General features: G+C 46.9%; 1 protein-coding gene across 5 annotated transcripts in view; it reads left to right on the top strand.

Annotated features, from left to right (window-relative positions):
* Positions 1-24,163, top strand: part of AP3B2 (adaptor related protein complex 3 subunit beta 2) — a 533,172-nt gene that overhangs the window by 302,376 nt on the left and 206,633 nt on the right. For all 5 annotated transcript variants that reach the window (XM_069624707.1, XM_069624706.1, XM_069624708.1 and 2 more), the window contains exons 9-13: positions 693-790; positions 15,726-15,780; positions 18,087-18,158; positions 19,613-19,675; positions 21,371-21,503. In XM_069624707.1, coding sequence (XP_069480808.1) covers positions 693-790; positions 15,726-15,780; positions 18,087-18,158; positions 19,613-19,675; positions 21,371-21,503 — 421 coding nt within the window. The remainder of the gene's footprint in view (positions 1-692; positions 791-15,725; positions 15,781-18,086; positions 18,159-19,612; positions 19,676-21,370; positions 21,504-24,163) is intronic.

Genomic DNA, 24,163 nt, shown 5'->3' with positions numbered 1-24,163 from the left:
GGGTTAGAGGTGTTGGATAGGCAAACTGGTGTCAACACAGCCCTTGGGGAAGGCTTTTGCGTTTCAAGACGGGATTAGCCATAGAATGTGAGTGTGGCTGTATGTGATGCAATCTTTTTAATGAGTTGATGTGTGTGATTTAAGATTTTTACTGTTTTTTGGAAAGGAAACCAAATAAAAATGTTATTTAAAGAAATAATAAATCTGCTTTACCAGGATTAGAAGTGATGGACCTATAGATTATCCAGCTAATTTCTGCAGTAGATGTATATATCCATGTATCTACTTCTCTACATCAAAGTGGGAAAATATTGTGCAGTTGAGGTTTGAGGGGCTGTTGTAATATGCTGCTTGTGTTGGTAGGATTCTCCTTTGGAGAAACTCTGCTGCCTCCTGCAGCTTTGCTGATTTAACTTATTATTTTGATGTCTCACAGAAAGGTGGCAGGGAGTTGGATTTGCCTACATGCTCCTTTCCATTCGGGAGATACTAGTGCAGTCCTGGTATTAACTTTGCATTCTGGGACTTATAGTCCAGGATTTCCCCCATTATAAACCAAGGACTAAAATGTATTGGGGCATGTTGGCATGGATGTGTGTGTAGTTTAGATATTTAGCCTTGCAAGCAGACACAATTGTTTCCATGTGGTGTCTTCTTATTACCAGTCTTCCACCGCTTGTCTCTCATTTTAGGTGGTAATGGCGGTGGCTCAGCTGTACTTCCACCTGGCGCCCAAAGCAGAAGTTGGTGTGATTGCAAAGGCTCTAGTCCGCCTGCTGAGGAGCCACAGGTCTGGGAGCCAATGTTGTGCCGCTCTGACATCCTGCCCTTGTAGGCATCTCACTTACCACATCCTCTGCTCTCTCCCTCATTCTTGCTTTCTTTCCCTATTATTTTACTGTTGATTTGCTGACCCTGTTACCTTTTTTGTTGTACCTTTTTGCTAAGATTGGCTTTATTTTCTTCTTTTTAAGTAACTCTGAACCACACTCTAGTTCCTCTAGCACTCCCTTTCATTCTTTTCCTGTTCTAGTCCCTCCCTTCATTGTTTTTTTCTTTATTTTACTTTTGTTATTTTGTACCTCTGTGTATTGCCCAGGAAGGCTTACACAGTCTTGGATCGCTTATATAGTTGCATGCAGAGGATACTCGGCCTAGCAATTCGGGCTTGGCAGGTCCAAGTTTAATGTATGTCTTTTCCCATTCTGCCATGGCACATATGGTAGAAAGCGATGAAACAGGAACTGCCCGAATGAGTCCCCAGTGGTTATAATTACTGCCCTTGGGTGGTAGCAGTGCGCGGTATAAATCAACATAACGCAATTGATCCAAGCTGTTCCATCAATCAATTCTTGGGGTTTTACATTTTTATTCATTACTTTGAGAAAAGGGCAAAGTGTGATGAACACAGGTATGTTAGGGATCTATATCAAGGACCGCTGCTATGCTCCAGACACTCTGCAGACTCTGTAAGGGAGGGTGGGTAAGGTTAGTGAGGGGTGAGGGAAAATACAAGTTAGATTTGCTGCTCTGTGGTTGCACGCAGTGCAGAAGTACTCGGGTACCATGTGCTGCTCTGTTTCTAGGATGTCTGCAGGGGTGGACTGGGAACCAAAATTGGCCCTTCAAATAATGACTGGGAACCAAAAGAGGCCCTGGAACTATATTTCCAAGTGGCCCCATATTACACATTTGCAGCAAGCCCAACCCTTTTCCTATGGGAACATTTAGAAATACCACACAAGAGGCCCAGGGTGCAGAGGCCTACCGCGAAATCTCCAGAGTTCCTTACAGGCCAGTCCACCCCTGTTGTCTGTGTCAGGGGCGCAGAGGGACTTGTGCCCAGACGGGTGTGTTGTGTTCCCATGGAGCTAGGGATCATTGGCCTGGGCAGTAGTATGTAGGTTGGTTGTAAAGGTGTACAGTTTTGCTGTTTAATGTCTGTAGAGTGGGAGATTTTAAATTGCTCGTTACGAGTAGTATAGGTTTTTCTGCATATAGTGTGTTTGGCCGTGAGGAAGAGAGTGTTGGTATTGGGAGAAACAATTCATACCATGGGGGAACCATCTAGAATGCTAAGGAGCAAAATACAGTGAGGCAACAATGAATCTAGGTCAAAGAATTCAAGTAGAGCAAACAATTCATATTGTGCAAAGCAGCACAATACAATGGGGCAACAGTTCAAATAGGGCAAATTCCACTAGGGCAGAGGATCCACTCAGCGGATCAACACTTTCTTTTGGATGCCAATGTGACAATATGTGAATGAGTGGTACGACGTTGTTCCATTGCCCAGTATTTTTTCATGGAGCAGAAAATGTTCGGCCCGAAAAAACGAATCATACAAAATGGGGGTGGGGAGTAAAGGGATATAAGGAGTAGGGGGTATAGGGAATAGGGACTACATAATAGCAAAGGGGGGCTTGGGGGGAACTCCATCAAATAGAAATAAAATAAATTTAAAATGTTCTGCAAAAAAAAAGACACAAACAAAATACGTGCCGATGTAAGAACATAGAACCGAATGACTGTACAAATATGTGAGTGTGTAAATGTATGCAATCATTTTATTAACAATCAGAGTATGGCATTAAATCTGATTTGAGTACGGATTTGTGAATTAAACCACATTATATTCCCGTCCCTGCCACTATCTATTATATATGAAGCATGGACTCGTCTGATGTATAGTTTACTGTCTATGGGCCAGTAGATTCCCTCCAAGGCTGGTCTTTGGCTAAACTATCAGCAACTAAGTCAGTGCAGGGCGTATGAACAAAATAGGACAGGATTCAGCAAGGTAATACAACTTAATTTTAGCCTCTGTATGATGGTTCATACAGAAAGAAACCTATTTCAGTCATTTTAAAGCCAGGCCTTTGCTTCCATAGACCTTGGGGCAATACAAGTGTTTAATTAGTAACTGAACACTATACTGGAGAATGTGTGACACCATCCAAATACTAATACTTAAAAGAAACCTACTGCTGGTTAATGTTTCTGACCTCCTTCACTGATTGTTTTCTTGTCTAACATTTTCCCTCTTTTCGTTGGCAATTGTTTTCTTGTCTAACATTATCCCTCCTTGGTTGGCAAGTGGTTTGATGCCCATCAAGGCCTTCTCTCGGCTTGTGTTGTATTTAACTAAATCAATAACTAAAACAGGTGCTCTGTGATGAGGTTGAACTAAGTGTTTTTACTGTTCTCATTACGTACCATTTGGAGTCTTCTTTCTTCCCTTATGATCCTCCCCGGAATATAGTATTAGATGGGAATAACAGCACTTATGTTATTCCAGACTTATCACACGCCCCCAGTTTCTTCCTCATGCCCATCCCGCTCTAGAAACTTCCAGAGTAATCTTTTCCCTACTTTTGACAGATGTGTCCGTCTTACTCTTGAGTGTGTAAAGATCTTACGAAACTGAATTGAACTGAAAGCTGATTCTGTTGTCTGACTGCAAACCTTGCCCAGCATACCCTACTTTGGTCTGCATATTCCATTGTCGCCCACAACATGGCAATAGGCCTCATCACAAGTTTGGCGGTAACCTTGGCGATAAAACCGGCAGGCTGCTGCGAAACTTGAGAATTTTTCCGGTGCCCGCGAATGGGCAATTACCCGATAATTACGGCCCTGCCTGCCCCATATGGCTGAACGGGAATGGAGAGGTCGCATGCACTAGCACCATTCAGAAAAGTGCCGGTGCGTCCGACATGCTCTGCTCGCGGGTGCCGTAATGACACCCGCGAGCAGAATTCGTAGTTTGCCGGTACGGGAACTACGGTACCGGTAAGCTTGCCGGTACCGTAGTTCCCAGACCGGCAAACTTATAATGAGGCCCAATGTCTGTCTCAGATCATCTAAAAAACTCTATCGGTTGGTCTGTTGAATTGAATGCAACCCATATGTCATACTGTCTCGCCAGATGGGCAGCGTAGTGGAGCTTGAAAGTTGGCATAACTAGTCCAAACTTCTCATTCTGTATTTTAAGCCTAGCTTCACCAATTCTTCTGATTTTTGATCGCCAGAAACGGATCTTCAATTTCTCTCTATATTTGTGAGCTTGATTATCCTAGAAAGTAGCCATTGAAATCCAAAGAGTGTGAAAATGGGCAAAGAAATGTTCTACTTACATGTACATAAACGTGTGAAGGCACACATCTGGAGAACTAGGAACCGTAAAGTATGGCAAGCTTAATGAAATGAAATGTGGATTCTGATGTTTGTTAATCTGCTTAGAATCACATGCTGTGCATAGGTCCGACATCCAGTGGTCACTGCGGAGTATTGCATTTTGTTTTTCGTAGTCGAAAAGGGGACGTCGACAAGGCGTGTCTGAAACACTATCCCTATAGTGACGTGCGTTGTACCCACAATCCCTCACGCGTCGAGGTCCCTCAGATTGTTTTTTTCCGCCCAGCTTCTGGTCGCCTTCACGCGGAGCTCCTCGAGAGACATTGCAACTCCTCGACCTTTGGTCGTTTTTTCTCTAATATTAATAATCCCTCCCTCGACGCAGTTGTAAGCTGTTCTCCGCCGAAAAGAATCTTCGACGGAGGGTCGAGCGGAAGGAATCCTTCGGCGCTGCCGAACACGTGGCCTGGCCTCGCAGGCCATATACAGTAGGGAGAGTGGGGTCGTGGGACATCTCTGGGTCTTTTCTGAGAATGCCTTTCCCTTTCCCCTTCCTTTCCCTTGGGGTGTTTATCGCGATTTATTGCCTCGGCTATGGAGAGGACACCGTTTAGGTTTTGCCCACTTTGTAAAGGCAAATTCACTTGGAAGGACAAGCACTCACGGTGTAACCGCTGCTTGCCCCTCGATCACAAGGAGGAAAGGTGCGCGGCTTGTCGGCTTCTTAAGCCTAAAACTCTAAAAGACCGAAGGGTTAAAAGGTGGGCGGCCTACGCGATGTCGAAGGCCGAAGGTTCACCCGCCGCTGCTACCACCGACAGTGACGAGGAACGCGATAACACGACCTCCGCTACGGAAGTCGAAACCCCCTCTAAGGAGCGCTTACGCGCTTCGTCGTCTGTCCCCGGCCCCGACGGGCTCGGCTCACGCCCTGCTTATGGGGATGAACACCCCGGCGACACAGACGCACACAAAGATCCACATAAACACACAACCCACGGCTCTTCTTCGACGAAGTCGAAAAGACCTTCGGCGCCCAAGGAGACGCAGGTTCCACCGGCGGCCTCCTCGGACCGTTCGGGTTCGAAGCCCCTCTCGCAACCGCAGCCGCGACCTGCGACTGGGCTTTCGGCAAACAAGGGCGCTGCCACCAAACCATCGGCCGGTGCGCACCAACAGAAAGCGCAGACCGCCGTAGAGCGTTCGATACCCATAGCGTCGAAAACTCAAGCTTCCGCCGACAAACGAGTCGCCGACAAGCGAGTCGCGGATAGCTTAGCAAGGATCGCTGTAGCCGACGCCCAAAAGCGTACGCCGAAGATTTCGTCGAGCGTTACGCATCAATTAAAGGATACGCCGAAAAAGCCCGAAGGGAAGCAGGGACTACCCCCTTCAGTCAGGGAGTCTCCCGACTCACCTGAAGGTTTTTCGGAGGGCGACGGGACACTTTCCTCGACGCTTTGGGAGAGGTCGAGCCATTTCGAGTTAGATAACCCTATGTTTCCCCCGCCAGACCGCTCTGGGGTACCCCATGAAACAATGGAAAGACTCCACCTCTGTATGGAGAGGATGGAAAGGTTCATGACCACCCAGGCCTCTCAAACTCACAAGAGGACCAGAGAAGGGCCTCAGGAGGACCCCAGGGCCAAAAATCCGAGGCTAGTCGATCCCCAGCAGGACACAGCCTCAGACTTCCAAAATGTATATGACCTCACTGGGGAGGAGCAAGACTTCGAGGAGGAAGATGATTTCATGGACAATGAAGAACAGAACCAGGAGGAATGTCTGGAAGACAGAACAGACATTATAGAAGAAGGCTTCGGGGTTAACCCAGAAGAGGGACCTTCACACCCCTGGCAATCACCATCAGTGTATTCCGACACTGATGTCCTAAACCTAACTCCTCCGGACAATTCTCCAGTTAGGAACACGTCTCCAATTGACGATCAGCCCACGTTCAATGCACTGTTGCGCAGAGCAGCAGCGCATTTCGAACTCGACACCGGGGAACTCTCTCCAGAATTGGACTTTGTAGAAAGAGTGATTAAAGAAAAACCCCCGGTCAGCCAGACCATTCCACTCCTCGCTTCAGTGAAGAGAAGGATCATACCTTCGCTGTCCACTCCCGCAATGATCAGAGGGGTCAATCCACGGATTGAAAAACTTTTCACTCCTTCACCCTCAGACCCCCTCTACATTAGGGGACATTCCATTCCGGATTCCCTAGTGGTATCTAATACTAGAAAGAGGGCAAGGGTACCACTTTCCACCAGTGAGGCACCCCCTGACAAGGAGGGCAAGAGGCTATATGCCCTTGCAAAAAGAGTTACTTCCTCGGCTGCCTTCTCAGCAAGAATTGCCAACAACAATTCATTGCTTGCAAGCTACGCAGACGCGCAGTGGGCCAAACTGCGAAAAGACGCCGAGGAAGCACCGGAGCCTTTACGTACGCGCCTACTGTCAACTATTGGCGAAGGAACCCAAGTGAACCAGAGCATTGTTAAAAACTCTCTGGACGCGGCAGAAACAGCAGGACGTTCCTTGGTACAAGGAATACTCCTAAAGCGCCATGTATGGCTGCACAACTCGGGCTTTAAACCAGAGACACAGGCGTCTTTGATAAATAAACCTGTCGAGGACGCTAACCTCTTCGGAAAAGCGGTAGATGAAGCCCTAGAGATGGCTAAAAAAGAGTTCGACACTATCAAGACTCTTGACCAAATCTCTAAGCCCACTACCAGGCGCGGCTATGGCAACAAACGCTTTTTTCGTGGCCAACGCCAACACCAACAACAAAACCAACATCAGCAATACCCTGCCACCAATTACCAAACCAATAGTGGGCAGTACAGCCAAAGAGGCCAACGCCGGGGCAAAGGGAGGGGTCGGGGATCCACCCCCAGAGGCTCCCAAGCCCCCAACAACTCCAAGTGACGCGAAGATTCGCGTCCCCTCCCATGCAACACCGGTCGGGGGCCGGATAACATCCTTTCTTCCTGCATGGGAGGAGATAACGTCAGACCGTTGGGTACTGTCCACCGTAGCCCACGGATACTGTATCGAATTCAACAGTTCCCCATCCTACAGACCCCCGAGGGGACGTCGCATGACACCGGAACATCTTGCCATCCTTCTCCAAGAAGTACAACTACTGCTGGAAAAAGGAGCCATAGAGGTCGTGCCTCTATCTCAGGTAACGGAAGGTATTTATTCAGTGTACTTCCTTGTACCCAAAAAAGATCTAACCATGCGCCCTGTATTAGATCTGCGCCCAGCGAACAAGTTTATCAAACCCCAAAAGTTTTGTATGGTAACCTTACAGGAAGTAATCCCACTGCTTTCTCAGGGAGATTACATGACAACATTGGACATGAAAGATGCATACTTTCATATTTTAATGTTGCCAACGCACAGAAAATACCTCAGGTTCATGATAGAGGGCAAACACTACCAGTTCAAAGTGCTACCCTTCGGCATAGCATCAGCACCAAGGGTATTCACGAAGGTGCTGGCAGTGGCAGCGGCCCACCTGCGCAGGTTGTCCATCCCAGTCTACCCTTACCTCGACGACTGGCTCATAACAGAGGATTCTTACGAAACATGCTTCTCCAATACCCAAAAGACAGTAGACCTTTTGTTCCAGTTGGGCTTCTCCATCAACGAAAAGAAGTCCAATTTAGACCCCAGTCAAATCAAGCAATTCCTAGGGGCTCTAATTCAAACAAAGGACGGCCTCGTCTTCCCCTCCAAAGAGAGGGTCCAAAACATGCTGTTTCAAATCCCTCAATATGTAACCGGTCGAGAGGTGACGGTACGCAAGGCAATGCGCTTGCTAGGAATGATGGCGTCGTGTATTTATTTGGTACCTCACGCGCGCCTGCGCATGCGCCCAATGCAAGAGTGGCTCAACAGCCAGTGGTGTCAGGCCAGCGGACTATGGGAGGATCTAGTTGTGGTCTCGCAGGCCTTAGTTCTCTCGCTACGGTGGTGGACAAAGGAAAACATGGAAAAAGGGAAACCCTTTGCCACACCCGCGGCGGAAGCCACTCTAACCACAGACGCATCCCTCACAGGATGGGGGGCGCACCTATCCCATCAGACTGCTCACGGAGTGTGGACTCCGAACGTAGCATCCAAACACATAAATCTACTGGAGCTACTAGCTGTGTTCAAGGCGCTAAGAGCCTTCCAGGAACACCTACAAGGCAAAACAGTAATGGTCCTTACAGACAGCACCACAGCCATGTACTACATCAACAAGCAAGGGGGCACCCACTCTCCAGGCCTGTCCAAGCTGGCCCAGAATATATGGAAGTGGGCTCTCAAACAGGACATGTTCCTACTATCACTACATGTACCCGGGGAACTCAATCTGCTAGTAGACAGTCTCAGCAGAGATTTCCCCCTGCCCAAAGAGTACGAATGGCGCCTGCACAAAGACATCGTCCTCGACGTCTTCACACAATGGGGATTCCCAGATATAGACCTGTTCGCAACCCTGGAAAACTCACAATGCCTAAGTTACGCCTCCAGGTACCCCCAGAACCAATCCAAGGGGAACGGTCTGTCGATGCAATGGTCAGGGAAATTTGTTTACGCTTTTCCCCCGACTCCCCTTCTCAACAAGGTGGTGCACAAGATGCACCAGGAACAAGTGACCATGATACTAGTGGCCCCAATGTGGGCACGACAACCATGGTTCGCTCACTTGATGGAGATGTCTCTATCCCCCCCAGTAAAACTCCCCTGCCCGTACAACATGCTGTCTCAGGACAAAGGCAGGACTCTGCATCCATGCCCCCAGAACATGAACTTAGCAGCTTGGCTCCTGAGATCATAGAGTTCGGACATCTACAACTCCCGCAAAGATGCATGGACATCCTCAGGGAAGCCCGAAAGCCGAACACTCGCCACTGCTATTCTAGCAAGTGGAAAAGATTTGTCATCTGGTGCAGGAGTAAAAGCATCAACCCTATTGACTGCTCTCCCACACATGTGGTCCTATACCTGACCCACCTATTGGATTCAGGTCTAGTGTTTAACTCCATTAAAGTCCACCTAGCTGCACTTTCTGCATACACCACTTCCCAACTCAAAGTGTCGTGGTGGAGGATCCCTGTTATAAAGGCCTTCATGGAGGGAGTAAAGAGAATACACCCCCCGATAGCTGACCCAGCTCCCGGATGGGACCTTAATGTGGTACTTACCAGACTCATGGGCTCTCCATTCGAACCCATGCACAAAGCATCTCTTAAACACCTCACGCTTAAGACTGCTTTTTTAATAGCTATCACCTCCATCAGGAGAGTAAGTGAACTTCAGGCTCTTTCTATTCTAGACCCCTTCGTTACAGTTCACAAAGATAAAGTGGTTCTACGCACTCACCCTAGGTTTGCTCCGAAATTTATTTCTAAATTCCACGTAAACCAATCTATAGAACTACCAACGTTCTTTCAAAATCCTTCCAATTTGGGAGAAAGGACTCTGCACACACTAGATGTACGCAGAGCGGTCATGTTCTACATGGAAAGAACCAGACCACTGAGGAAGACTAATCAGTTCTTCGTCTCGGTGGCAGCAGGAAGAGAAGGAGATGCAGTTTCAAAATCCACTATTTCTAGATGGATTGTTCAATGCATCACTCTCTGCTATACTCTTGCTAAGAGAGAACTGCCCTTTAGGCCAAGAGCACACTCTACTCGAGGCACGGGGGCATCCATAGCATTCATTGCAAATGTTCCCCTTGAGTCCATCTGCAAAGCGGCTACCTGGAGTTCTGTGCACACCTTTACAAAACACTACTGTCTAGATACACACTCTAGATCTGACTCCCAGGTGGGACAGGCAGTATTACGACACCTTTTCTCTACTGTTCCTTCTCATAACCCACCGCCAACTCCGGGTACTGCTCGCTAGTCTATGCACAGCATGTGATTCTAAGCAGATTAACAAACATCAGAAGAGAATGCATTACTTACCGTAAAAGCATTTCTGATGATTGTATCTGCTTAGATTCACATGCGCCCGCCCTTCCTCCCCGCTCGGATGGAAGGAACATAGACTTCCTTTATATATCTCTCTCTCTCTCTCTTTTCTGTACTCACTCACGTCTAGAAGGCTCCCTCAGGGCAGAAAAATACAAACAGAGGGACCTCGACGCGTGAGGGATTGTGGGTACAACGCACGTCACTATAGGGATAGTGTTTCAGACACGCCTTGTCGACGTCCCCTTTTCGACTACGAAAAACAAAATGCAATACTCCGCAGTGACCACTGGATGTCGGACCTATGCACAGCATGTGAATCTAAGCAGATACAATCATCAGAAATGCTTTTACGGTAAGTAATGCATTCTCATGTCAGGTTTGGTGACAGTGGTGTCAATGGCATAGTCACAATAAAACATATACCAATGCATGGTATTTAGCTGCTTCACAAATCTATTATATTCATTTTTATTCATTATGTAGCTTGATTTGGAATAGAAATTCATCACAATTCTTCACAATAGTGCCTTATAGAAAATTGATATTTCAATATACATCTCAATCTTAAAATTACATATAAAACTTAAAAGTGGGTCTATGTACAGTTAATATCATTCTAATTGCATTTCCTGCTATGAGCAGAGTAAGCTTGCAGCCTCATAACTCTTCCCAGTATGTAATTTAAGAAGTGCCCACTAACCTCCCTCTTAATAACCAGGTTCGATGCACATACCTAGGTGAGGCAAAACTTTCCACTCCATTGTGCACATTAAAAACTTTTTGTGTACTCCTTAACCTTGACTCAATCAATAAAGCGTTCAAGTACCTACATCTTAGCTCTAGCGTAACTAGGCAGATTAACATAAAATGGGTTTGAGTTTTGTTTGCTGATTGACAAAGGGGGCATTTGTCAGATCTTAACATTAACCATGTCAGGGTGTACCAAGCAATATGCAGAATTCCTAGCCTAAAGCGTACTTATAAAGAACGTTCATGGGGGTGGGGGGGATGGATTATATCTAGTATATCTTTACATTTCCCCATTTTATTACAAGGTAGAAATTCAGGACAGGTCTTTATACCACTAGCTTTTCCAAGGATTTGCTCTTGGCAGTCAGCTTATATATATATTTCTGGAGCTAGTGGATCTACTTAGATCACGTGCTCTGTATAGTCCGACATCTAGTGGAAGTTGGAGTATTACATGATTTGTTGAAAACGGACGTCGACAGGGCGTGATTAGTAATACTATCCCTAGTGTGACGTGTACTGTACCCATGGTCCTTCACGCGTCGAGGTCCCTCAGATGGATTTTTTCCACCATCGAAGTCGGTCGCAAATGCAGTTCTCTTCTAGGCCGATGCCTTTAATTTACTAAAGTTTTATATTGGTAGAATTTCTCTGATCGATCGACGCCCAGCCATGGCATTACGGGCCTCTTCGGGCTTTGGCCCAGTACAGTAGAGCGAGAGGGGGGAGGTTCTCTATACTGACTCCTTTTAGAGAATGTTTATCCTATTAGCCCCTTTTTTTCTCTTTTCGCCCAACTGCCTTGTTTATACATAATGGAGAAAACCCCATTTAAATGTTGTTCCTCTTGCCTTTCTAAAATTTCTGTGGAAACACATGCACCGCGTGTGCAACCACTGTCTCCCAAGGGATCACGCTTGTAAAGCACTGTAAATCTTGCCTGCTTTTTTAGCCGAAAACCCTAAAAGATCGGCGAACGAAACACTGGGCCGCTCACTCTATACAGGCCGAAGCTTCCATATACCTGACGGAAGACTCCAGCGAGAGCAGTTACGAAGTCATGAGTGACGCTGAGGGCGATCGGGATCCGTCTGGACCCCTATTGCAGGCCCCCCGACTCCGAGCAGCAGGCCGGTGGTCCTGTGATGAAGAAGACACGTGGTGGCCACAGCACACATAAGCATAAACACGCTAAAGCATACCCACGGCCGACTCTCGAAGACACTGTCGTGCGTCGAGGTCCATGCGTTGACCGGGGTTAAAGCCTCAGGTTCCTGTGGGGCCATCATGCACCCTTTCACCTATTGACAGCTCCCGAAAACTGACACAAAATGTCGGTTCCAGCACCGCATATAAAAAAATCCCTCCTTTCGCACGCCAAAGAACAGGCTTCAAAGGGCTTCTTGGCGTCTCCTAAAAAAAACGCAAAAAATACAAGACCTAATTCAAAAACATGTTGGCGCATCTCTTCTAAAGGCTAGGTCGCAGAAAAGACACAAAATATCGACGCCATTAACTCCTGAGGCCACCAAGACAGTTTTCCACTCCCTTAGATACCCTCTCTGGGGCTATTTGCCATAAAGACAGCCTTCCCACAAAAACCACCCCTACTAAAGATGTCACCCCTTCCCAGGGCCCTGTCATCTCGGCCTTCCCACCAGGATGTCGTTTTTCACCAAAACAATTTAACAAGATCTTAGGGCGAACGTCCTCTTTCGTGGACTTCATGGACAGACACCCAGATCAGTTAACTGTACTCAGAGATGCCTCGCAGCCAGGGGCATCAGCAAGCCACCCCTGCCATGAAAACCTGCCTTGAGCCACAGCCCAGCACCTCTGCCGTAGGCACTCTGGCCTTGGCACCCAAGATGGCTCTCAATATGAAGACCCATTGCAAGACCCATATTATTATGACCAAGCAGAGTCTCAGGGGGATCTCTATAGCCAGGATCAAGAGCAGTACTGCTTTGATGACGATAATGACATTTATGTAGTACAGTCACCCGACCAGCAGGGCCAGCCGGTTGCAGACTCGCCAGTTGACAACCAACTGCAGTATAACGAATTGTTACTGAAGGTGTTGCAGCATTTCAACATTGACACTTAGGAGACATAAGCCCATAAGGACTTTGTGGAAAACATCCTGGGGGACAAAAAGGCAGCCACCCAATTCATACCTCTCTTGCAATCAATACAGAGACGTATTCAACCATCCCTCTTAACACCTAGTCCTACAAGACTGGTCAACCCAAGAATAGAAAAGTTGTTCAGGCCTGCACCCACTGACCCCCTGTCATTGGGGGGCAGCTCAAACCACATTCTCTGGTAGTTACTACTCCCCTGGCGTTGGCAGAGGCTCCGCCAGACAAGGAGAGAAAAAAGATGTATACATGGGAGAAAGGTAGCGCCCTCTGCAGCGTACCAAACAAGAATTGCCAAAAATACAACCTTGTTAGCTAGTTACGGTTGCCGTAAGTGGCACAAGTTTGAACAACTACTACAGGCCGTCCCAGAACCACTGAGACTCCAACTGCAAATTAGCCCAAATGCAAACTTATTCTGCAGGAAATGGTCTTTGTCTAAGAGGGCAGTGCTACTTCATACATAGCTTAATCAACCCAAGACAGACATTTGCAAGGCTGCCAGGACAAGTACATACCTGAATTCACCCTTATTAGGGATCATCAGTGTAGTATAGTCCAGACAGCCTTGTGGTTGGAGCATTTGGAAATGTTTTCACAACACCAAGAAAGTTATAGTGGGTTTACAAAGGGTTGAAAAAAAACTTTTACCTGAAATGGGAAAGCTCTGAACTGGAGGTGAACTTCCAGCGATGGCTGTTAGGTGGCGTTGTGGAATGTGTGACTTGGCTCAAATGGTCTTTCTTACTTTCACATTTCAGCTACTTTGGAACAGGGTGTTAACGCCACAATAGTGACCTGTCACCCCTGCAATCCAAAGGCCAATACTAGTTTTCAAGTATAGAAATAGTTGCTGTTTTTTAAAAAAATGACCTTAGCTAATCTTCCCTGTTAGAACAGTATTTTCGGAAAATAGTTCAACTGCATAAATGACCAACTGTTAGGTGAAATTCAATGGGATATCAATTATGCAAACCACAGTGTGACTGCATGGCTCAAGCTGCAGCCAGGCAGTAATGTTTTGCCGTCTATAGCTCCACGTGGGTAGAAGGAATCGGCACAGAACTGGACCAGTCCTCCAGACGGCCAATCTGGCCCCGTTGTGAAGGAGTGCTGGGATTGAGGGGGGAGGGGCATGTGCGCGACGAAATGTACTTTTTAAACGGTGCTCCTCACATTTCGCTCTTTCCCCTCTAAATCTGCCTTGTATTTTTTTTTCTATAAAAAAAGCTCACATTTTATTAACCGAATCACACACCACATGTCCAGATTATTTCAACAAAATACGTTTTCTGTTCATATCTATTCCTACAATAGTAGATATCCAAGTGTATTCCAATCTAATGCCAACATGTTTCTGTCCCTATTGCAAAAATGCTAGACCTTAATCGGGGGTAATATTCTGCCTTGTTTTTTTATGTTTTAAAACTTATTATTACTCAAAGCTCCTAACGCTAAAACGAAGTTATTCCTTTTTTAATCAACTTTTGCCATGTGAAACTTTGGGGCGGTCGGGCATTTGCAGGCTCACATTAGGTCGCCTCATATTTGGAAGGTGATTGTGTAACATGATACTTGACGCTCCCCCCCAAGCTGAAATATCATTGGCCCTCATTACAACACCGGCCGTAACCAATGGCGCTATTAGCACCATGGTTGCTGCCGGTATTGTAACGAGTCCGCCAATGGTAAATGGGGAAATACCGCCCCATTCCAAGGTTGGCGGGGCGGTAATTCCCCATTTACCATTGGCCCTTCCCCATTCCCATTTTTACCCCATAGGGCTCAATGGGACTGGGGAAGGCGGTAATTACGGTACCGCAATTTGCGGTACCGTAATTACCTCGGAAGTCCCCTTGCGGGTCCCTACTTTAACGGCTGGTCCAGACCAGCCGTTAAGGTCGGGAGCCGCAAAGGGACCTCGTAATCAGGCATTAAGGGTTTAACGGTGCCGACGCTTTTTACGGCGCCGTTAAACCCTTAACGCCAGGGCGTAATGACCCCCATTATCTGCGTTACAGGCGACCATATACCAAACTAAAGGGACTGCAGCCTTTGAGAAAAAGAAAGAAAGCATACCATTTTAATTTGTTTTAAATGTCCACGTTTGGAATTTGCGGCCTCATGTAACTCCATCCTTCCCATTGGGACAGTGCCCTCTGCAAAGAACGGGGAACCAGAAATCAGCCATTGTCTTGCGGAAAAGCTGAAAAAGAGCATGTGTTGTAACATGCAATGATATTCGCGTGGGAACAAATAGCCATGAGTTTTTGGGATCTAAAAAAAAATGTTTTAAAATATATTTCTATGTTATGTTAAGTACACTTCTAAAGCGCAACGTACACCTGGAGGCATCTTGGTGCTCCAAACCATTCAGGCCCAGACCAGGGCAGCAGAGAGAGGGGACAAATCTGAAACAGATGGGTTTATATTAATTTATAGCCACATTCGAGCAGATGTTAACTAATTAAAACGTCCATAGACAAAATAACCTCTCTCCCCTCGCCCACTTCCCTTGAGCATCTTGACACCAGACGATGCTTAGGGGTGCCCACATTGGTTTGGGGGTGATGAAGCACATGACACTTTTTTTAGGCATGTTTAGAGTTCAGCTCGGTACAAGAGGGTATTGCGTGTGTCTGTTAGACTTGTGCATGGCCGAACATGCTAACATCATGCTCGCTTCTCTTGTCTCTTTCCTCCGGAGCAGTGAGGTGCAGTACGTGGTTCTCCAGAACGTGGCTACGATGTCCATCAAGAGACGGGTGAGCTATTATTGGGCCTGTGTTATTGATAGATGTTTGTGAGTCTGATATTTGGTGATCCTGTTCTGTTGAGTAATGTGGAAAGCCAAGCCCCCTGCTTCTCCAGTGCAGTGTTTCGTGCCAGTCTCCCTTACACTGCACCTGTTGTGCACCTGACCCGAGCTCCAAGGTCGTGCCGTGCGGAAGAATAGGAGAGAGAGACGTTTAGTTCCCATCAATCTAACCACACAGGTCCACGTCACGCAGCCCCAGCTTTCTCAGACTTGATTCTTTTCACTGGTGCACTTTGGGAAGTGAATTCTTCTGGTTCCCTGTGGTGCGTGTGGCAATGAGTGATAGTCCCAGACAGTAGAGTGTGCAGTTCCTGACTAGGAATGGCTATCCTTAGTTACCAGTGAGGATGTTCTGCACAGCTGAGTCAATGCAACGTTGTCCTGTAAGCTTAGGAACGGGATCACATGTTCTTACTTTTAATGGGCCATTAACAACAAGCAACCAAGATGTCAACTTGAAGCTACCAAAGTTTGCCGTAAAGATTACCAAATCATTACAGATGCTTCCTGACTTGGACAGGCCTTAAACGGCAGCCCACAGGTGTGGTCTAGATTTGTGTCAAACTGATGAACCGTCTAGTCAACCTAAACTGATGTGGCTTTACACACAAATCATTGTTGTGAACAGATCCCAGGTTGCTTAGCGAATGCGGCACTCGCGATATTGACTGCCAGTGGTGACTTGGAATAGGGAGGCCCTTCCGCGTGTCATTTTGAAAGAAGGAAAGAGCCAGAAGACAGGCCTTTTCTGTCTTCACCCCCAGACTCTGGAACCTCCTCCCCATCAACACCAGACTCGCCCCTTCGCTGCGACATTTCTAAAAGGCGCCCCAGACCCTCCTTGTCAAAGAATGGCTCCCCCTAAGACTGAGATGGGCACACCCTCCACTCCCTGCTGTTTCCTCCCCTGGTTGCTTGTAGATTCTTTGCTGCCTAATTGCCCGCCCTCTCCCGTCCCCCTTGTTTCTCGGCTACCTCCACCACGTCCCTGCATCTGTGACTTGTAAAGACCTCAGTTGCTTCCCAAAACGAGCTTGGCGGTCAGTACATACCCCAATAATAATAATTTGAATGCATCGTTTGGCCCCATTTTTTTTAAAGTGCTCTTTCCAGTTTGTCTACGGTGGCAAGAGTTCTGAAAAGAACCTCGCAAATTCAGCCCATGATTAACTGATAGAGCCCTCGGTACTGCCCCCCCCCCCAACCCCCACGCAACCCGCACTACATTATTCCTCCGTGTGCAGGAGTGTACTGGGAACCAAGACCACAGTTAAAAATAGAAAATGGGTGGGGAGGAGGCTTTGGGGGGGGCCTCCAAAAAAGAAAAAAAACATTACATTTCGATCAGTTTTTTTCGGCAAAATGCTTTCGTAAAAACACCCGTCGTAAAAATGACTGTCGATGATATGACATAGAACTAACCTCAGGAAGGGTGAAGGCCTGAGTCGGCTCGGCTGGGATTCAATCCAGTGATGTCATGTTGGCCACAGAACTCTGCAGCAAGTGTTTAAATTGCACACGTGCCTTGTCAACACACAGGGGTGGGGGGGGTTAGAGCTGGCTCCCTTGACAAACCGATTCCAGTAAAGGGCAGATTAATGTCCATGGGATACCTGGGTTCACTCTTGGCTACTTTTGTATTGTGGGACGGAGGAAGATGGGAACCCCTACTTCATAGCTAACCCTACGGCCACCCATGCTGTGCCGCTCTGTGCAGCAGCTCCTCCAACGCTTCAAGGCCTTGCGCCCATATCAGCGAGAGCCTCATAGGAAGGGAAGAGAGAGCTGGCTTGCTACTTCATAGAGTAGGGAAAGATTTGTTGCTGAGATCAAGTGCAGAGTGTGGGAGTGTATAGCTCGAGAGTGAAGTGATGGCCTTGAACATGGATGACCTGTATGTACTTCACATGTTTGAATCCCGCAGTAGGGCGGTCCCGGCCCATTATTCTTCTGAGTTTGATCAACTCAATACCATTAAATGGGCTTATAACCCATGAGAAAGAGGGGAGAGGCGCCTGGCTGGACAGAAGGCACAGAGTTGTAATTGAAAGAGGAGAGTGTTGCACATTCCCCCAAAACATGACTGTATTTGAAGCATAGGAGGCCCTCAGTTGCCCTAGAGTTCTTCTGTGGTTAGAAGAAGCTGTGTAAGACATGTGCTGGTTCCCATACATCTGTCTGCACGTCGGTTTCTTTGTCCGTGTTTGTTTCATTTACCCAAGTTCACCTGAGCGCTGTTTGTTTCTCCCACAGGGGATGTTTGAGCCTTATTTGAAAAGCTTTTATATCCGGTCGACCGACCCAACTCAAATCAAGGTTTTGAAGGTATGCCGAATTGTTTATATATATTTATCGTATATTGTCATGTATTTCTGTACTCATGGACGCTGAGCTTCTAAGCCCTGGACAAGACTAGGTTTAAGGATGAAAATTGTAATTTGTGTTAACGCTGCCAAAAAAGCACACCAATGCTTAGTTCCCCGCAGAGATGTCTCTACCATCCTTTCTGAAAATTAACCATAAACGATTGCTACAAGGCGCTGCTAAAAGAGAGTTAAACCAGGTTCATCTGCAAAATAGCTGCTATAATCTGATAAGAGAGACGCTTCATATGGAAGTGAGACTCCAGGGCAACCTTGGAGAGAGAAGGCTCACTCCACACATTGCAGGGGGCGAGCTGTTTCTGTCCCCAACTCTCTAGGTTTTGTTGAGTGTGGCGAGGCTTCTCCTGCTTGCACACCTTAGGCTGTGGTGGAAAGTGGCGGCTGAAAAGCAGTAACCTGGATTTGTCTGCATCAGTCTGCGCTGGACTACGCACTGGAAACTGATGACCAGATCCTTGCAGCAGTGTTTCGATTTTACGACCTCTGGTCAGAGCCTCCATTGAGGAGATGGAATCAATGGGGCAAGATCTCTTCAGTAGGCCAGGAAGTGTCAAGGGTATCCAGCGATAATGTCGCCGGGGAAATGGCAACCTGGTGACGACATTTCCCTAAAAATGCACCATGGGACAATCAAACAATTTCCCCAAATACTCCAGGATTGGAGGTTATAATAATGATATCTCTCCTAGAATATTTGGGGAAAGAATTTTAGGGATCAGGACAAAAAAAAGTCGCCTGCCTGGTGACTTTTTGACTGCGACATTATCACATGGAAAAATGTTCATTGTTTTGTTGTGTCTGCGTAATTGTATAGTGTCTTAAGGTGCTCTGACGGGCCCAACAAGCAACACTATTTCATTATTTATTTGTTTTTGTAGCATTCCACATGCACGCAGAGCTGCTTCTGGGCACTTGTGGGTGTTAGGGTACCTTTAACGTCCCACTTGTTCTTCCTTTCCTACTATTCCAAGGTGCCCTTGCTCAAGGATTTTAAAGTGATCTAGAGGGGCCTTAAGCAGACATTATGACGCTGCACAAAACACTGAAAATAAATGAATATGCTTCTTCACATCCTCTCCCTCCCCATGTCCCCTTTTCTCCCTCTGCCACCCTCCCTTCATTCCCCCATCTCCTTCTACTCCCCTTCAGTGCTCCTCATGCACCTTCTGTGCTCGCCCTTCAGCATGTCACCATGCTTAACATTAGATAAAAGCAGGCATGTCGCCACTTTGCAAAGCATAACAAATAATTGTGTTCATAATTATCAGTTGTACAGTGCACGAGACACCCTCCTATCACTGCATTGTGTGCCGTTGTCCTTTCTTCTTCTGTGCACGCCTCCTGCCTTCTCCAGTTAATGACTCTGTTTTCTGCTCTTTTTTAAACCCCCCACAGTTGGAGGTTCTGACTAACCTTGCAAATGAAACCAACATTTCCACCATCCTGCGAGAGTTCCAGGTACGTACAGTCCTGCGCCTATGGGATCGAGACAACCTCTCGGGAGGTTACCTGCTTACCTGCTTAGGGGCAACATGCTCGCCTTGGAAGCAGGACGACACGGGTCAACACCGGTTCTATCCCCGGGTCCGCGCTTAGAAACCACTGGGTATTAAGCGCGTTATAAATAACCTATCATATCATATCATGACCCAAGTCCCCTTGATTTGCCCTGAACACGTAGTGATACTTGTGAAATCATCATTTAATTTAGAGTTTAGCATTCACACGTTCCATAATACTCTGTTCCAGTGTTGGCATTGTGGTGGCCGAGAACCCATTAGAACCCATGGCCAATCATAAACACACAAAAGTTATATTACATGATTTAATTGTTTTTACTATTACATTTTTATTTGTATTTAAAAACACTTAAAAGAAACTGAAAAATATTCCCTCGACAAAAATATAACTCAGGCTTATTTTTAATAAATTATCCCTTTCATGCCTTTAGGTGAATTTTCATACCCAGAATGCCTTGCTGATGTGGCTCAAAACTGGATATGAACTTCCAGCGAAGGCTACTAGGTGGCGTTGTGGAATGTATGAATTGACTCAAATGGACTGTCCTAATTTCACTGATTTGAACAAAGAAAATGTAGTGTCATTTTCAGATAGGCCTAGAGGTGGCGCTGCACTCATTGCGAATAAACATATGTTGACATTTGCAGGGTATACGAAAACCTCGCACTATATCAGCTCGTAAAGCCTGCAAATTAGCTAATAGGAATGTATTATTCACTCGCCCATGGTTCTAAATAATGCATGCAAAGTTTTCAAACATTGTGTTACATCAAATAAAAAATATTCACCGTTTTTAAAAAGACATAAAATCTAACACTCTTTCCAGCCACCCAAGGCCCTTTAACAGGGAGGTGGGGGGGGGGGGCATCTTGATTGTGGGAAGGCAACAGGGAGCCTCTCCCTGTTGCTTCCCCGCTCCCCTCCCCAAAACATCACATACCCCTTCTCCAGCCCCTCCCTCCCCACTTACCTGCTTGACCGGAGCTTTGTGCTCCGGTCCGGGACGCCCGCTGCCCGCGGCAACCATTTTTAATTTTTTGCTGGAAATTGGAATTGCGCAATACGCACAGCCAATCTCCCGGAAACATAAATAAACCATTTGCTCCCCAGATGAATCCCGGGGTGCTAATCACCCCCTTGTTGGGGGGAGGCGGACATGGCCGGGCAGTGCTTTGCTTGGGCCTGCCTAGGCTTGGGCTGGCCGGCTGTTACCACCCATGTCTGTCCCGACGCGGGGGTGATTGCCATAAACATTACCTGTATCTACCCCTCTGATCAGAACAATAGTAATCCAAAAATCCATAATGCATCAAAAAAGATGGGCCGTGCATGCCACTCGCACTTTCTTCTACATTCGCACCCTGTGCTTCCAGGCTCTTTTTAGATAACCTGAAACTGTGTATGCCGCCACCAGCCTTAGGCCGACAGTGAGAACGCAGAAGTCTCCCTCACCGATCGCACACACTCGGCTCCGAGGATAAGCTTCCACCAAGCAGTTCTGACTTTCACATGATAGGGAAGTGGACCAGCAACATCACATGACCACTTCGCAGGTGCTTTTAGCAAAGGATCAGAGTTGGCTCTGACACATCCTTCTCCTCTTCCATCCCACCCCGCTTTCTTTTCCTGCAGACCTACATCCGGAGCATGGATAAGGATTTTGTTGCAGCCACGATCCAGGCCATTGGGCGCTGTGCGACGAACATTGGTAAAGTCCGTGACACCTGCCTGAATGGACTAGTCCAGCTCCTGTCCAACCGAGACGGTAAGAGACCGGAAGACTGAAGGGGTGTGCAGGACAAGCATGATGGTGAAATCATGCTTAATCGTGTGCTGAGTAAATCCAGCTCCAATTACTGGAAATTAGTAAATTCACTGTGCCAGTGGTAATTAATTTTCTAAGAAAACCCTATTACAAAGTCGGCTTGGGCAGTATATTATATGACCTTGTATGCCCCACCTCCGAGTTCCATCCCAGTAATCGACATTAATGTGGCGTGGTGCCTGAAGTTCGATGTGGGTGACATAAACTTAATGTTCCTTCATGTAAAGTCCAGGAGAAAAACTATTTAAGAATTAAGATTCCAAAGGTAAGCATGGGCTCTAATCCTGTTTTGCCTTTTTGTGAAAACTGAGAAAAAACATCCAGGAGTTAAAAGCCCAAAGAAAGTTATTGACTACAACTCCCATAACCAATCGGGTACTGAGACGAGGAGGAGGACAAGGGAGTTTGTGCAAAGTGACAGGACTAGTTGTTTTTCCAAAACCTGCAATGAGTGGGATATTTAAAAATGGCATCTACACTATAGAACAGAGAGGTGCAGCAAGCAATGCAGAAGGAGACGTTGCCGTCTACACTGGGGCTCCTAAGTGCGGGGCACACTGAGAGCACTGGCGAAGCATAGGAGGCCGTTGGGACTCGGAGAGAGACGCCGCTCATGAGCAGGGAGGATCAGACGCCAGGAGCATTCCTTCTGAAAATTGTGTAGGAAGGTTCCAATCTTAACTGTATGGGAAGGTTGTTCCAATTTATTGCGACTTTAATGTTGAAAGCCCTGCCCAAGCCATTTGATTTCTTAAACCTTGCTATCCTTAATTGGCCTTGTGATTTGGATCTGAGGGCATGTAGCAGGTTATCTTCTTTTTGAGATATTCTGGGGCTTTACCGTGAATGCACCTCTGTGCTAGGGTCAGAGCTTTAAACAGAACTCTGTCTCCTGCTGCCAACCAGTGAAGACTTCTTCTTTTTTCACTGATGTGTTTGTCTTTTGATTTCCCTTTAATGATTCTTACCGCGTCGTTCTGAATAGTTTGACAATTAGCAGTGTGTCCTTTAGTAGCTCCCAAAAAGAGTGCATTTCCATAGTCTACTCTTGATAGAATGGTGGCTCTAGCTATGGTCTAGCTAAAGAGACATTTTGCCATGCTGTTCAAGAATCTAGGAGAAGGGGGTTCCCCTCTGGATCCAGGGGTTTTTACCTTGGAGAACATTTTTTGTTGGAGTCATTCTAATACTTTTGGTTTTGAACACTTTTTTATAAGTGTGAGGGTCAGGATAGGTTGTTTTGGACAAGAGAGCAGCTATTCAGTTACCGACATCCTGACACAGACAAAATCCTTAGTTTTAGTTTCTAGGTAGGGAAGTTCATCTTTAGAATAGGGCTAGAGAGGTGTTTTTCCAACCCAATTTTAATTAATACAAATGTCTTCACTCGAGAACACAACAACCTGGTATCCGTCTCTCATTTCTGACCCCTCACAATACAGAAATAGGATTAAAGTGCCCAATGAAATTAAAAGAGAATTATTCCTGCCTGCTAAACTTGCATCAGTCCTTTATATACCACACAAGTTAATCCTGTACAAGAAGTGTGTTAAGGCGATCAGCAGTGCTATGGAGAGACCACTAAGTATCCTCCCCCACAAACTTTCGCAGGGGTCGCACCTAACATTGATAATAAATTTACCAAAGAAGTAGAGTCTTAGGAAAACAAGAATAGGTGTTTCAGAATTTCAGTTTGCCATGAACAATATCGGCATAAGGAACAAGTTACTTACCTGTAACTGTTGTTCTCCAGCATGGGTCTGGCATGGATTCACATGCTCATGAATATTCCCCGTCGTCAGGCTGGGAATCCTCGGTAAAGAAAAAACCAGTATCAGTTTCGTTTCTGATCTGTCTTTCGTAGTAATAACCAATCACTGGTCTCTGCGTCATAGTGACCACAGCCAATGACTGCCCTCTACCTAAGCACCGCCTCTGGCAGCCATCTTCAGATTTTTACCGCACGTTCATGTGTTGGGATCCTCGTGCTATTGCTCTCGAGCGTTAGTGCTATTTTTTCACGTTTTTTCTCAAAAACTTCGTTTTTTCGGTCAGAAGAGCCTCAAGCTCCACCGATTCTCCATCCGATCAACGGGGACCCGTGTCGGATTCGCCTGCGCCCCTCAAGGGTGAAGATTTCGTCGAGCTACGCTTTTGGAGGACTCCAGAAGTTTCTCAGGCCCGGTCATGGCCCAGGAGAAGGGGAGCTCGACGCCCGGAAAGCTGTTCAGGGTCTGCCTTGGATGTCAGCTGCAGAACGTCTTCAAGGAGGACGAACACTCTTTTTGTCTTTACTGCCTACATGAGGACAAGACGCACGTGGAGAAGGACTGTGCGTGTTGCGGCAACATGTCGGAGCGGACCATGAAGGACCGCCATCAACGTCTCGCCAACTGGCTGGAAGGGAAGAGCCCGTCCGGCGAGAAGAAGAGGAAGAAAGCCGAGCGGTCTTCTAAGACCTTTGAGGACGCCCCGGCGACGGGGGTCCAACATAAGGCCAAGCACCGCGAGTCCGCTGGCACTGGGAGCGCCGAACGGTCGGGCTCTACGGGCGCCAGGCAGGGCGCACCCTCCCCGGCACCATCAACCACGAGCCAACG

This window comes from Ambystoma mexicanum, chromosome 11, assembly GCF_040938575.1.
Source record: "Ambystoma mexicanum isolate Mex_15411 chromosome 11, UKY_AmexF1_1, whole genome shotgun sequence".
Classification (NCBI taxonomy): domain Eukaryota; kingdom Metazoa; phylum Chordata; class Amphibia; order Caudata; family Ambystomatidae; genus Ambystoma; species Ambystoma mexicanum.
The sequence above is the reverse complement of the archived record's forward strand: the minus strand, read 5'-3'. Positions and strand labels throughout refer to the sequence as shown.